The 16,623-nt window shown below is 36.1% G+C and overlaps 1 protein-coding gene across 5 annotated transcripts in view; it reads left to right on the top strand.

Moving 5' to 3' along the window:
* Nucleotides 1-16,460, top strand: part of LOC124429090 — a 29,165-nt gene extending 12,705 nt beyond the window's left edge. For 4 of the 5 annotated variants that reach the window (XM_046973917.1, XM_046973914.1, XM_046973916.1 and 1 more), the window contains 7 exons: nt 6,373-6,452; nt 12,246-12,490; nt 12,681-12,874; nt 13,673-13,819; nt 13,893-14,107; nt 14,303-14,677; nt 15,138-16,460. In XM_046973917.1, the coding sequence (XP_046829873.1) occupies nt 6,411-6,452; nt 12,246-12,490; nt 12,681-12,874; nt 13,673-13,819; nt 13,893-14,107; nt 14,303-14,677; nt 15,138-15,806 (1,887 nt within the window). In that variant the 5' untranslated portion in view covers nt 6,373-6,410 and the 3' untranslated portion in view covers nt 15,807-16,460. The remainder of the gene's footprint in view (nt 1-6,372; nt 6,453-12,245; nt 12,491-12,680; nt 12,875-13,672; nt 13,820-13,892; nt 14,108-14,302; nt 14,678-15,137) is intronic. The other variant, XM_046973918.1, reaches the window with a different exon arrangement.
* The last annotated feature ends 163 nt before the right edge of the window (nt 16,461-16,623 follow it).

Raw genomic sequence — 16,623 nt, 5'->3', positions numbered from 1 at the left:
AATTCCATCGAGAGGAAAAGTTTAATAAAAGTCGATCATACGGAAAGTTTTCTGAAGGATCGAAAGAATCATGAGTTATGTAGATACATTCCTCAGCGAGAGGGAAACCGAGATAATAAATGGAAGAAATGTGCAAAAAAAAAAAAAAAAAAAAAAAAAAAAAAAAAAAAAAAAAAAAAAAATCTACCGTTAAATATATAACATTAATTAACAGTTACCAATAACACGAACGAAATTTCGAAGGATCGATCAGTGCGAAGGGAGTTTTCTTTCTCTATTTTTTTTTCTTTTCCTCTCTTTTCATATCTCCAAAAAAAAAAAAAAGCAAAAAAAAAACAAAAAAAAAAAGGTTGATCTTTCACACGGGCGAGAAATAAATAAAAAGTGGGCGTTTGTCTCTCATGTATAAAAATAATTAATTAAATCGTCGTTCACGAAGATGCAAATTATCGAGTGTCTCAAATAATCGTACGGAGAAGATTTATAAACGTCGTGTAAACTAAAACAAATAACTTTGATGCCATTATATATCATTCGAATAATTCTCACACTTGTACTCGTCTAACGTACATGATAAAATCGTCATTTATTACTTCATCCATCGTCACGTCCAAAACGATATCTAATTTAAAATAGAATTAGCGTTATATATCAAAGAATTCTATGATCAAACGTATAATTATTATTGCATCGATTAAACGTAATAACGTTTATAAATATTAAAACGTCGTTACGATAAATTAATAACGCTATAGAATTTGATATATCTTTATTTCATTGAAAATATATAGTTCGATTAATTTTAAACGATATATAATCGTGTAAATAAATTTGTAAAATTAACCAAAGTGTATGCGATCTTACATAGATCATACATTAGAATTTTACCTTCTCTGTCATACTCATTCATTTATTATTTATAATTAATTTAGGCGATAAGTGTTATTCGCTCGTTCGTGTTCGTTCGTTCCAAGAAATCTATAAAATTTATCTGACCGGTCGTTGAGCATTAAACGGCAGGAAGAAGCTGGACTCTGTAACGCTATCTTGACCTGGTTCTCGTCATCGGCAACATTTCGTGTTAATTTCCCTCCTCATCTCTCTCTCTCTCTCTCTCTTTACCAGTTATATCTGGTAACAATATCCTCTGGTAGTTGAAAGGACACGCAAAGAATTTTGCTGGACCACCATCGTAAACGTCATCGTACGACGACTTAATCTTGAGTTCGGCAAATTATTCTTTAAGGAAGTAAAGTTCTCACGCAACACGTATATAACCTTTTCCTCCCAATTTGTTTTCTCGAAAGACACACGCTCGCGCATATTATCCTTCCTCGTGCAGCATCGTAAAAGATTTCAAACAGGTTCTTCTTCTTCTTCTTCTTCTTCTTCTTCTTCTTCTTCTTCTTCATTTTCATCTTCAACTTCATCTTCATCTTCTTCTTCTTCTTCTTATTTTTCATTCGATATCACGAATACGTATAATAACCGATAATTCTTGATATCTCCGAATCCATATTCGCATCGTACGAACGACTAGAATCTTAGAGATCAATCGACGATACATCTTTATCAACCGTTATATAAATCGACCCATTAACAAGTATGATTCATACGGAGTTTCTAAAGTATATAACGTTAAGTTAATCGGGAATAATCGATAAAAGAAAGAAGAAAAAAAAAAGAAAAAAAAAAAAAAAAAGAAAGAAAGAAAAGAAACCGAAAAAAAAAATCAAATTTATACGCAAACGGATTTGCGTCCGACGATCGTTCGAAAGAAGAAGAAGAAGAAAAAAAGAAAAAAAAAGAAGAAGAGGAAGAAAAAGAAAAAAGAAAAAGGCAAAAAGGAAAAAAAGAAAAGAAAGGAAAAATGAAGGAGGGAAGAAAAGAATTGTTCTCTTTTTTCTTTTTTTTTCTTTTTTTTTTTTCTTCTTTTTCAACTTTTTTTTCCCCCTCTTTCCTTTCCTTCTTTCCTTCTTTTTATTTTCACTTGATCTCTTTCATCCCCCACTCATTCTCCTCCTCCTGTCAACCCACCCTCCCCCTCTCCCCCTATCCGGCCCGCTCTATATCAATACTCTGTCCTATGGTAAGAACGTAATTGAATTTATTATACTCGTATATAAATAAGAAGCAATAGAAGTTGCTACTTTGATACGTTGCGACTCACGTACTCACGGAGACAAATCGGCCCGTAAGTCCGTGCTTGCGTGTTCTCTCGGTGCGATTGACGGTGAGTGACGTTGAGGTTGATGGAGAAAAGAGGAGCCGAGGAGAGACGGTGTTGTCACATTAAAACGTCTTCGAACGGTGCTGAAGGGGAATTATTAGCGTGGGATCTATCGCACACATTTATTTAGAGAAAAAGAGAGAAAGACAGACAGACAAAGAAAGAGAGAGAGAGAGAGAGAGAGAGAGAGAGAGATGGTAGGATCTGGCTGAGCGCGGTTTGCTTGAGCGAGAACCACCGTTATGAAGACGCGTGCAATCCAACCGGCTCGCTCGAAACATTCCTGGAATGTATTGTGCGCGTTCTGCCACTGCGGCTACGTTTCTACTCGCGTGTGATGAGGAAGAGGAGGAGAATGAGAAGAAGAAGAAGAAGAAGAAGAAAAAGGTGAAAGAGGAGGAGGAAATAATGCAGGAAATCTCTTTTCCTTCGGCTTCCTTTTATCCGATCGGATAGAATATAACATAATTTCAAAGCTCACATGTCGATTACACCGTTCATATTATTTATTATGTTACGGTCTTTAAATTCTTTAAGGTTAATCACCGTTTAGAAATATTTGTTTGTGTGCGTGTATATATGTGTGTCTGTCTGTCTCTCTCTCTCTCTTTCTGTGTGTGTGTGTGTGTGTGTCTGGTGAATCGAAAACACGCGAGGCAGTTTGTCTACTCTACTACTTGTCGCCCACGATTAATCCTTCCGCTTGTGGGACCACCCGTTTCGAGTTCGACACGCTTTCGCCGAGTCCAATGAGTTCTGGAATTCATTGCTCCCTCCTTCTCTCTCTTTCTCTTTCTCTTTCTCTTTCTCTTTGTCTCTTTCTCTCATTGTCTGTCTCTCTGTCTCTTTTGTCAGCATATTTATCAGCTTACTCCGAGTAGATTTGTTTCGTAGCAAATAGAAACTCCATTAGTTACGTCACCTTTATCAAAAGGTAATTTCTTCATTGACAATTTTGATTGACGTTAAGATTACAAAGTAATACTTAAAAGAAGATCCATAAGAAGTCCATGGTATTGTCTTTGGAAGGATCGACATTAGACACGGATGTCTTGGTTCGATTTCACGGTACTTTAAACAGTCTTTTCGTACTCTGAATCACGACGATCGTTACGGTTGAATGAAGATAGGAATGAAAGCTCAATGGTTTAATGTTTAAAGAGGAATCATTTTAAAAGTAATAAATAATCGTTTTTATTCCTTGTCGTTATACACGTCAAGCTATCTAATAAATTTTAAATTAATTATAATACAAAATGTTATATCGAAACCCATTTAAATTCTTTATAAGACAAGTGGATATAAATATGATATAGAAAGATATAAATATGTTTAAGTATAATTAACGTCACCAAGCGTATTCTATTTCGTTTACGGTCTGTTGAAGGCTGTCGTAATGTCGGCGAAACGTTTGTTACCGTTCAAACCCAGTACCCTATTCCTTTTTCCCCCTTATCTCTTTCTCTTTCTTTCTCAACGATGACTTCACGTAGTCGTTCGAGAGTTAACAACATCCTACCACTACTCCGTTAAGTTTTCTGCTTCATCTCCCACGACAGGAGAGACTTACGGAGTGTTTAGTCCGTGCTACTTGCTACTTCGCTCGAGTAAACAAAGTACCACGCATACACTTTACTCTACAACATGATACATATTCGTTTGTTTGTTCACTAACGTTTCTTTATCGAATATATCGATATTCTATCGATGGAACTTTGATCTACTTGAAATTTTCAATCAACATTTAAATAGGATACATTTGACAATAAACGTCTATTGATTGATAGATCATCCCTTTCGATCTATCATAATCGAAAGATAATTCAATTTTCAAAATATTAATTACATTTAAAGTACGATACTGAAGTTGAAATGTTATTGAAAGAGTTAATCAACAAATTGATTGATATTCTCTTATACGATGATCGTCCATGGAAAGTCAATTTCTAATTCTGTCAATGATTAGAGAGAGAGAGAGGGGGGGGGGAATGGGGTGCGAGAAGGGGGTAGAGGAGATCGGTGAAGCAACGATGCGTTTAATCTGACAAAAAGCTAGCGGACCTAACGAGCCTTGGAACGAGGCTTGAAATTGCATTGATTCCTCGCTATCAATGCAATCCCTTTGATACGATTATCTTCTAATCTCTAAAAAGATTAATTTTTATTTACTCATTCGTTCAATGTCATATCATTTATCCGCTTATCGAAACACCTTTGTATTATCTAATAACAAAAATTTAATTTCGATTGTCGAGTTATATTTAAAGAAAAAAAAAAAAAGAAAGAAAAAAGAAAAAAAATCCAAACGAAAAATTAAAAGGCTATATAAATTTCTCAGTTAATCCTTTTGATATTTCTACGGCAATGTTAAGAGAAACCAATGGCTTTAGAAAACTATTCTCGGCAATAATAAAGTATCGTCTTTCCATGGTACTATACACTATCATCACCCATCATCATCACCCATGGTATTCTTATCTCTTTTTCTTTGGGATGTTTTTCTATCCTAGGACGATAATCATTGGTAATGAGTTGTTGCAGGCAGAATGATAGCACCGGAAACGAACGTATGGATTCGTATTCATCTTAACTCTTCTCTTGATATCTACCTTGATATAACTCGTAGTACGTTTGATATTTATTTGACGCAATCACACGTTAGAGAAAATGCACGATAAAAATTAGCTACGATCTTTTACCAGCAACTATATATATACGTACACATACATATATATACATATATATGTACCGTTAGAACGATCGAAGCTAATTCCTACGAAGAAAGCAAGGAAACGTTCTTGGCTCGCGACATTCGTAATTCCATTGTCTTTAAAATAAGAGACTTGTATTTCCGGATGTAGGTATATATATATATATATATATCTGTATATATATACATATATATTGTATGGTAATTTCTTCAAACTGAAATGGAAAGGTGATAATATCAATAAACGCATAAATGCAAGACACGCTTCGTCAATTTGTAATCGAGCTATATATATATATATATATATATATATATATATATATATATATATATATATATATATATATATATATATATACCCGTCTGATGCTTGGGAATGGTAAAGCAAATTGTTTCGTGTATTTTCATTTTCATAAGTAATTCATTCATCCTCCCTCCCTCCCTCCCTCCCTCCCACCCTACCACCTACCCATTCTAGTTTTATGATTACATTCTTTGTAAATAGACAATTCCAGGCACTTTTCCTCTTCCGTTTGGACATAATTATCGTATAACTATACGTGTCCTAATTAAATAACTTTACGAGACTATAATTATGATAGTTGAAATGAATATTAAAGAGACTCTTATATACGTCATAACTTTCAGTAATTTATTATTCAATTGTGAAATTTTGCTTTTGAACAATGGATTGTACTTCGTTAAGGAAAACAAAATAAAACAAAACAGAATAAATAAAAAGAGACAAAGAAAGAGAGAGATAGATAGATAGATAGATAGATAGGTAGATAGATAGATAGAGAGAGAGAGAGAGAGAGAGAGAGAAAAGAAATGAAAGAAGAAAAGAAAAATAATCTCCTTAAAAAAAGATCAGAGTGGTTATATGAATTTTCCCATATATTAAACTCTAACGATTCGCGTTCGTTCTCATAAATTTACGATTATAAAAGTATCTTTTATCTCCATGTAAACGTCAGATTTATCTCGATCTTAAACGCAACATATGCGTGCGTGCGCGCGCGCCTGAGCATTCTTATCTCACACACAACATAAGCATGATTTCTCTCGGCTCAAGTCAATTTTGTTCTCCAAACCTCGTTGGGATTCGAACCGCGACCTGCCGGACGGTGTTCAGTTAATTTGCTCGCTAGACCATGCTGCTCTTGGATAAATTAAAATAGATCCGGCTAGAGTAGAGTGCCCCTATACGATACGTTGTCCCGCTGGGTATCTCGATCAAAGAAAAAAAAAAAAAAAAAAAAAAAAAAAAAGGAGAGAAAAAAGAAAAAAAGAGAAAAACAACAAAAAGAAAAAGAAAGAACGAGGAGATTAAAAAAAGAAAAAAAAAAGAAATAATAATAATAATAATAATAATAAAAATGAATCGAAACGGTATTAAAATGACGTCAATCTGTTTCTTTATTTCTTTCAGGGAAGCGTGTTTCATCGTGAGAGGCTGGGACCTCCAGGATGCCAGGGGTGTGGAAGTTGCTACGCATGCTGATCTATATGGTGAGTGAAATCGTTCCTTAGATCCTTCTACGAAGATCATGAATTTGCACGATCATAGATATACACATAGATACACACACACACACACACACACACACACACACACACACACACACACACATATATATATATATATGTATATAGTGTGTCTCGGATCTAACGGTCTTTTGGTTCTCTCAACGACAACAACGATGATGATTCACCGCTCGTGTTACAATTACATTTAACGTCATCAATTTTTTTTCGGTATTATTATTACTATTATTATTATTATTATTATTATTATTATTATTATTATTATTATTATTATTATTATTATTATTATTATTATTATTAATATTATTATTATAACTATTATCATCATCATCATCATCATCATCATTATCATTATCATCATTATAATCGTAACAATATCATAAAATATTTCTAATTATTTCCATTAGATCAGATATCTAGGAATAGAAAAAGAGATTATTATGGATCATCACTTTTACTTTATCAACTTATTTAAAATTATCTTATCTTATGGGAAAAGTAAAGAACGTTGATTGGCTATTAAGTATCGATTCTTAATATACGATACATCGTCCGATAACACGGAAGAGGAGCTCGTGGTTTGTTCAAACTTTGATCATCACCGAACTTATCTAAACTTCTCTCTACCTCTCTCTACCTCTCTCTCCCTCTCCCTCTCCCTCTCTCTCTCTCTCTTTGAACTATACTAGGATCGATTTATACGTGGGAACCTCTATGGTAATCTTTATTCTTGATCTATCCCTTCTAGCGGGTTTCTTTTGTCCATCAATTAGACGCTGATGATGGAAGCAGCATTAAAAACTAGCAATTCCGATAATGGACTGTAAGTCTAGCGATCCTTTAATTAAAGAATAACGGTGAATAGGGTCCGAGTATTTGTCGAATCTAATGATCATGGTATTGGTACCGGTTGAGGAGAAGTGTAAAAAAGAAATGTGTTTTGGAGATGATGAGAAAGAAGGAAGGAAAGAAAGAGAAAGAGAAAAAGAAAGAGAGAGAGAGAAAGACAGACAGAGAGAGAGAGAGAGAGAGTAAGGGGGAGAGAGAGAGAGAGAGAGAGAGAGAGAGAGAGAGAGAGAGAGACAAGATAGATGGAAAGAAAGAAAGAAAGAACTAGTCGAAAAGGCGATCAAGGAGAAACTCGTGGTGATAACTCGATGACAATACGATGACGCCGCAGGAATCGCAACAGCTTGCAAGCGGATATTGGTGCCTACTCTAGGTACCGTTAGGTGAACATCAAAAGACCCCCACCAAGAACGACATCGGCATCGTCACCCTAAGATCGTCCATGTCCATCCATTTACATTATTCAAGAGCTCTGCACTGCGAGCTGCTATCGACGACGGTGTCTGGACAGTGAGATCTCTTATTGCGCTTTCGCCTTGGAAAACGCGGCTCCACGTCATGGATTTTACGTTTCCTTCTTCTTCTCCTTCTCCTCCTCCTCCTCCTCCTCCTCCTCTTTCTCCTCTTATTCCTCCTATTCCTCCTATTCCTCTTGATTCCTCCACCTCCTCATCTTTCTCTCTTGTCTATCGCCTTAACTCGACTTCGGATATCTCTTCGAATAGATCTCAACTTAGAACGGGGAATCTCGATGCCGAGTGAACTCGATAAAAACGATAGACTGGACTGTATCTACTTTATATATATATATATATATATATATATATATATATATATGTATGTATGTATTTATGTATGTATGTATATATGTATGTATGTTTGTATATATGTATGTATGTATGTATGTATGTATGTATGTATATGTGTACATGTAGCTGTGTGTATCTTCGCCAGACTGTATCCAAAGCCGTTATCATTGATAATATCTATTCGATTATTTCAAGATGATATCGAATATCGATTTGACAATTAATCATTTAGTTTTGTAATACTTTTTTGAAAAGGAAACCATCGGACATGAAGAATCGTCGAATCGTGAATAAGTCGGATATGCTCTAACGTTCCTTTTGACTCGTTCTGATATTATACGTTAGAACATATAAAGAAAGAGAAAGAGAAAGAGAGAGAGAGAGAGAGAGAGAGAGAGAGAGAGAGAATGAAAGGGCTGATCGAGTTTGGCAGACACGCGTAAAGAGAAACTATTTCCGCGTGTCGGAGGGAACACAATCGAATGGGCAGTAACGGGCATTAGTATTCGAAAGCCGATGAATATATACAGTATGGGAAGCTACCAGCATACTTGGCTCGTACGAGTAACTCGGAATACTGATACATTCGCGTTTGTAACGAACTGCCGAGGAATCGTAAAGCCTACCCCTATAATATACGCTTCCGCATTGGGAAAATTTATTATAAATTTATTATAGTTTACCCGTTCCTTTATATTATCGTCTTGGAAATTTTTAAATGAAATGAAACGAAACGAAACGAAATGAAATGGAACGACGTACGATCCAACGATAATATATTCATTCTTCGTTATTATCGATAAATAAAATATCATTGATCGATACGTTTAAATGAACGAAATCAACAAATCCAATGGACACATTTATCGAAGCTCAGATGACGATCGATCGTTAATCCGATCTACGAAGAGAAGTACTCTAACGTGATCTTGAATCGATCCTCTCTTGACGAGTTAGCAAAAAGGTGCCTCTTGTGAGATAGAAACAGTGAGAGAGACAGAGACAGAGACAGAGAGAAAGAGAGAGAGAGAGAGAGAGAGAGAGAGAGATATAGACGAGCACGAGCTGATGGCGAACGCGTGGTGGACGTTCCGCCAGGTGCGTAATCATTTCTAATGAAACGTTGTCATTTAACAGTGCGATTGTAAGAGCTCAGAAACTTGTTTTCACTTGTGCGAAAAACAGCGACCGTTAATGCAGCGGTAAAGACGCCTCTCCCGTTACAGCATTGCGCGAGCATGGAATACACGGGGAACACCTTCCATCGTTCCAGCCTCGTTTACGTACGTGTCGCGGATTTTCTCTCTCTTTCTCTCTCTCTCCATCTCTTTCTCTTTCTTTATCTCTCTCTCTCTCTCTCTCTCTCTCTCTTTCTCTTTCTATCTCTCTCTTTCCTGAGTTTACCACGTTCGTGGTAATACGACAGGATGGACATACAACACACATATAGAGAACGGAACGTCATTTCTAGAAACGTTCAGAAGATAGACGGACACGCCTAATCTCTCCGTGACCTACCTCGTCCTCGTCGTCGACTAGTCTCATGATCTCTCTCTCTCTCTCTCTCTCTCTCGCGCGCGCGCGCGCGCGCTTCGAGTCACGTTGGCCTTCGACACGACCGGGACCGGGACCAGACCGGACCAGACCGGACGAGACGTGACGGGACGGGATGGGACGGGACGAGCGTCTTCCTCTCTTCAACTTCACCGTTTTATGTCTATTAGACAAATGAGACTATCAAAAAAAAAAGAAAAAAAAAAAAAAAAATGAAAAAAGGGAAGAAGAAGAAGAAAACGAAAAAAATTGTGGAAATAAGCTTCCTAACGCTATTACAAAATCATAAAAGATTGATTAATTAATTATTTAATTGATCGATCAATTAATTAATTCAGAGGAAAGAATGTTAATTAATTTCTTATTACAAGACCGTGTAAGATTTTCTTTCATAATCGATAATTTATCGTGACCCCATGAAAATTTTTCTCTTTCGTAGTTTCGAATTTAACGATCATGAATATTAATTATTTCGTATAATTTATTTTCGCAAATTATCGACGACTCCTCGTTGTCGTAAGGAAATCGGGGGAAAAAAAAAAAAAAATTAGATAGATGTATGAGATATTATATGATGCAAACGTTCCATTCGCTCGTCGTGATCCATCCATCGATCGTAATGATTATTACGCTCTACACGATCATTATCCTCGCTTGGTAGCAAAATCTATTGGATGCTACGTATGATCATAAGTTTCTTGATCGAGCATGGAGAGCGTTATCACGTAAATCACAGATTCCAGCTTGCTCTCTCTCTCTCTCTCTCTCTCTCTCTCTCTCTCTCTCTCTCTCTCTCTCTCTCTCTCTCTCTCTTTCTTTCTCTATGTCTTGCTCCCTGCTCTCCACCCATCTCCTCCTTCTCCTCCCTCCCCCCCACCTCTTATACCTCTCTCTTTCTCTCTCACATCTTTTTTTCTGATACCAGACAGGAAGTAACATTTAAAGGCTCTTTGAAGATACAACGACTAGATCCTATTTCATTGGAGTTAAAATGAACACGAAAGAACAGTGAATTATCTGTAATTATACGATCACTCGTTGTATGTAGCATTTCATTATCGATAATAGCAGTAAAAGTCCTGTAATTATTTTACTACTAGCGACTTACGGCAAACGTGTCTCTCATCTGTAATGCATCCACTTACGCATAATGGATACCAAAGAGATTTTCTAATGATCAATTAAAACGAAGAATATCTTTACTTTATCTGTAATACTTCGTCATCTTTGTACACTGCGAAAGGATCATTCAAATGATGACCAAACATATGTCTCGACAATTTTTTTTTCTTTTTTTTTTTCTTTTCTTCTTTTTTTCTTTCTTTTTTTTTTTTTTTTTTTTTTTGTTTGTTTTTTTTGTAAAGAACTGTTATCTCCTCGGGCGTGTTCAAGCGTATCTCGTTGGATTACAAATATTTGCTAATATACATTGGCTACATCGAGATGAAAACATAATTATACGTTGCTCGAACTCTCTTTTTTTTTTTTTTTGTTTGCCATCGTTTAATTTCTTAATTTAGTAGTAAGACGAGTCTTATGCAGTGTCGAGTCATCGAGAAATGACGTGAGAGAATTGTTGTTTGGAAATTTTTTTTGTTTGGGTTTTCCTTTCGTATTTTTTGTTTGTTTGTTTGTTTGTTTGTTTGTTTGTTCGTTCGTTCGTTTCACCAAAATAACAACAACGGTATTTTAACAATGTAGAAGAGAATTATGATTCAGGAAGAAAGAAGAAAATTATGTTACCCTTTGACCCAAAGATCAGAAACAACCATACACCATAAAGACCATCGTACATAGTCATTGTGATAACATTCACTGTGAGATTTCAAAGGGTTTCTAAGAAGAACCATAATTTTCTCTAACCTCGATCGAGGGAGGTCGTAGTCGTTTTGAAACTCGCGAAAGAAATTTTTTCGTTTGAAAATAAAACGTCGATTGAATCACGTTCGCATAGAAATAATAGAATTTTCTTTATCCTCCACTTTTTATCCCAATAAACGATTATATCATAAATATTTGAAAACAAAAGATTTTGTATTTAGGAAATAGAAAGGGCGATTTCTAAGGACGTTAAAATTTTAGCCACGTTCGTAATATCCTCGATAATCGTAAACTCGAAAAATCCTTTTTAACCAAAAAAGTGAATAAGAAAAAATTTATATATATATATATATATATATATATATATATACATATCTCACCATGGAATTATCTACATTTTATATTACAATGTTAAATACATGAATCAACAGATTCGTAACTCAATTGGTTAATTTATTCAAGAGTTCCAAGAAAATTCATTTTTACATTTCCATTCGTGACGACTAATAATAATAATAATAATTGAAAAGGTAAATTAAAGATTTATATATATATATATATATATATATATATATAATAAAGCAAAAAAAACCACAAGAAAGAAAAAAGAGAAAGAGAGAGGGGAGAGGGGGGAAGAGAGAGAGAGAGAGAGAGAGAGAGAGAGAGAAAAGAAAAAAAAAGGAAAAAGACAAAAATAAACTTGATTTAATCGTTGAATTCTCAGGTGGTTGGCTTGAAGAACGTTGGTAGCAACGGCGACATCTGGCCGCTTGAAAGGCCAGAGGGCATGCCGGCCATCCAATCCCTCGAAGTGATGTGCGGAAAGGATCACATGGACGTTCATCTCTCGTTTTCGCAACCATTCGAGGGAATCGTTTCGTCCAAGGGCCAACATGCCGATCCTCGATGCGTTTACGTTCCACCGTCAACAGGACAAACGTTCTTCTCATTTCGTATAGCATATGCCAGGTGAGATTAAGATAAAAAGAAAAAAAAAAAAAAAAAAAAAGATAGAAAAAAAATTAATATCGTCGAAATCGATTTAAAGAAAAAAAAAAAAAAAAAAAAAAAAAAAAAAAAAGAGAGAGAGAATAAGAAGAAAGGAGAAAAAAAATTCAATCGACCAAGAATCATTCGAATTTTAATATAAATCTTATAGATGCGGTACTAAGCCGGACATGCACGGACAATTTTACGAGAATACCGTTGTCGTTCAATACGATAAGGATCTACTTGAAGTTTGGGACGAAGCTAAACGATTGCGATGCGAGTGGTTTAACGATTATGAGAAAACTGCATCGAAACCGCCGATGGTGATAGCCGATCTCGATGTTATACAATTAGATTTTCGAGGTAAATTTTTTTTACACAGTTTACCGATCATCAAAATTTACGTCATATCTGTCGGAAAGATTATAGATAGATAGATAGATAGATAGAGAGAGAGAGAGAGAGAGAGAGAGAGAGAGAGAGAGAGAGAGAGAAAGAAATTTTGATAATGATATCACGTAGCTAAATGCAGTGGGCAGATACAACAAGGATACTGTGATCATCTTCGTGGTAGAAAGAGTTTAATGCGCGGGATCGCACTGTACTCGTATACACGAGGACTCGTGTATCCGCGGTTGACCACAGGTGTGGAACCGCAGGATCGCTACTTAATTTCAGCTTTCGTAACGTGGATACATCACGCTTAGGGAGCCGCAGCAACAGAAACAACAGCAACAGTAAAAGCAACAATAAAAGTAGGGTTTCGATGCGAATCGATATTTTGTTTGTTAGAAGATTTCTTTCCTTCTTTTTTTTCTTTTTTTATTTTTTCGTTTTGTTTTCCTTTTTTGTTCTTTTTTTGTTTTTTTTTTTTTCTTCCTTTTGTACTCGAAAGAGAAAATAAAAATAACGCAAATCATTGAGATTCTCACGTATTAGAAAAATTTCGATAAAGTCTCGATCGTGTTAACGGTCGTCGTCATTAAGATAAAAGAAAAAAAAATTAATATCGTCGAAATCGATTTAAAAGGAAAAAAAGAAAAAAAAAAAAAAAGAAAAAAAGAAGAAGAAGAAAGGAGAAAAAAAAATCCAAGTCATAAGAAATATTGGATATTGAATATTCGTAAAAGGGATAAGAATCGAAGATTTTATATTCGAAAGGGGACAATGTGGACTGTTGGATGGAAATACAACATGGGAAAGGACCATGGGCTCCGCCAGTGTCTGGCATCGTTCCTCTTGGCTCGACTCTAACGCTGGTCGTCGCGATAAACGATTACCGAGGTAACGAGCGACAGAACTCCCAAGGTACACGAGACTCCTTGCATACCTTACAGACGAACCTGCTCTAACATAACTCTCGTTATTAAACTGGGCGCAGGTGAGTTCGACATGCGAGTCAAATCATGCGTTGCTTCGGACGGCGGTGGACACACGATACAGCTCAGCGATGAGTTCGGATGCGTTCTAAGGCCTAAGATGATCAGCCGTTTTCTCAAGGCCAGAGGATCGGACGATCGCGCTACTGTTATAACATATGCTTTCTTCCATGCATTCAAGTTTCCTGATGCTCTTAGCGTCCATATCAAGTGCAAGGTGAAACGTCATTAGAAATAAGAATATGCGTTTTTCATTTTTCTTTTCTTTCTTTTTTACTTTTTACTTCTTTCTTTTTTTTTTCCTTTTATTTATTTATTATCGTATTTTTTTTTCTTTTTTTTTTTTTTTTTTTTTTTTTTTTTTTTTTTTATACATATATCCTTACCAAAGATTTTTAATTTCTACGTTAAGGTGGAGATCTGTCGGCACGGTTGTCTCGATCACTGTCAACTTAGCGGCTCGGTAGGACATTACATTCAAGAACGTAAGGATCAGATCCTTCAGCAATATCACCAGACCACAGGAACGCCCATCATTCACAACGACGATAATAACAGTGCGGAGAAAAACGAAGGGGGCGTAAACGACGAACAAAACGACGGTTCTCTTTATGATGACATCATTCAAAACGGTGACGAGATGACTTCGATAGGCGGACAATTTCTTGGTGTCGAGAAGTCAGTTGTAAAGGCTCAGCCACAAACTAGCAATCGACTTGCAGCTCCCGTGATAGAGACGCAAAACGAGGACGACGTACATCCGGACGATCTTTCGCGGCCGTTCTTGGTAATTATGATTTATTTTGATTTATAGCTTCCGCCTTTATAACGCCCTCCTGTAATCATTTCAAATGGCATCGTAAATGCTATCTTTCTTTATAAGCGATATCTTTGTAATTGAATCGCTCCAATTGCCCAATTGCCACCAATTATCAATCTTATTATATCTTATTTTCTCTACGCTTCGAATTTTTCCAATAGCGACTATATACAAATTCATTCAAATTCATTATACTTCCTACTTTTCCCATTGACACAGTGATCTCTTTTAAAGAGATTTTTGTTTATAGTTAAAAAAGAAGAAGAAAAAGAAAGAAAAAGAAAATAAATAAACTTTCTCTTGAACAAATTAAATATAATTAATATTAATCATATGTACATTATTATTATTATTTATATCATTAAATGGATTAAGTATATTATTATAATAATTGATATATCCTTTGAACTTGCATCTTTTATCTCAGGAACCACAGAGAGTTACGAGATACGAGAGCGACCGTGAACAATTCCCTCACGGGCCACGTAATTTAGAAGAGGACGGAGGTTCAAGACCGGTGACACCTTTGTCTTCGGCTAACGTGAGGCGAAAGAGATCGGTGGTGGTGTCGGACAGAAAGGTTCGAAGTGCGGACGTTGGTGTAAGCGGAATTTACGAGGTAATATCTGAGGCTGACCTGGCCTTCAGTCCGGACACCCATGCCGAGGCCGTGACGGTATTTCAAGGTAGAATAAGGGAGGAGGTTGTATATGGTATTTGTTTGCCAATGCCAGGCTTCAGTGCATTGTTCGTCGTCGTAGCCCTTTCAGCCGTAGTCTCTGCATTAGTTGCCGGTGCTATGTTGCATCGATTGCAAGCACAACGTGAAGCGGTCGTAGGTAATAGCAGAAAAAATCGACCGGTCGCTACGACCAACGGTTGGTTGCTTTATGGTTTCCTTCGTGTACGTTGTACAACGAGACCACAACCACCACCGCCACCACCGCCACCGTCATCGTCCTCATCCTCGTCGTTATCGTCGTCATCGTCGTTATCATCGGCAACGTCATCGTCATCATCATCATCATCGGCGCAATTGCAAAAACAAACGAACGAGATTGTCTCAAGGGAGACACCATCGATCGAGAGAGGCTGATCCGAAAGTAACGACTCCAGCGACTCGACGAATATAATCGGACAGCATTATCGGACAGTGATAAAATGCTCTCCGAGAGACTATGTGCAATAATACGCTGTACAAAGTAAAACGTAAGTGCGTAGGATCGCGCCCGAGTAATCTCCCGAGTCGTATTTAGTCGAGAGTAATAGTCTCTTTTCTTTCTTTCTTTCTTTCTTTCTTTATTTCTATCTTATTTTTCTTTCCAACGCATTTCTTTCCTTTTTTTTTTTTTTCTTTTCGTTTATCTTTCTTCGTTATTCTCTTCTTCATCTTATTCCGAAGTACATTCTCGAAAGATTTAGTCGTTTGTATTCACGGGACGCTGATCTTCGATCGTTCAAACTATACTTCTCGAGCCATTAATGCCAAGTCGTATTGTCTCTCTTTTTTTTTGTTTTCCTCTCTTTCTCTCTCTCTCTCTCTCTCTCTCTCTCTCTCTCTCTCTTTCTCTTTTTCTCTCTCGAAGTCAGAATATCGTGAAACGATATTTAAGCGATAATAGCGAGACGTGTCTGGAAATATACAACTTCTTCATTGCCGATACATTCGAGAAAAGATCATTTCTTGTCTACCTGAAGTCATCGAATTGTACGTGCTGTTTAATTTTCTTATTATTTAAGTTAATAAAAATTATATATATATATATATATATATATATATATATATATATATATATATATATATACAAAGGAAAGGTAAACGGAATTGATCATTTCTAGGTGTCATGTTGTTGATATCGATATTGATGATGAATGATGACGATGATAATGATGATGATGATGATGATGATGAT

This window comes from Vespa crabro, chromosome 14 (genome assembly GCF_910589235.1).
Source record: "Vespa crabro chromosome 14, iyVesCrab1.2, whole genome shotgun sequence".
Classification (NCBI taxonomy): Eukaryota; Metazoa; Arthropoda; class Insecta; order Hymenoptera; family Vespidae; genus Vespa; species Vespa crabro.
The sequence above is the reverse complement of the archived record's forward strand: the minus strand, read 5'-3'. Positions and strand labels throughout refer to the sequence as shown.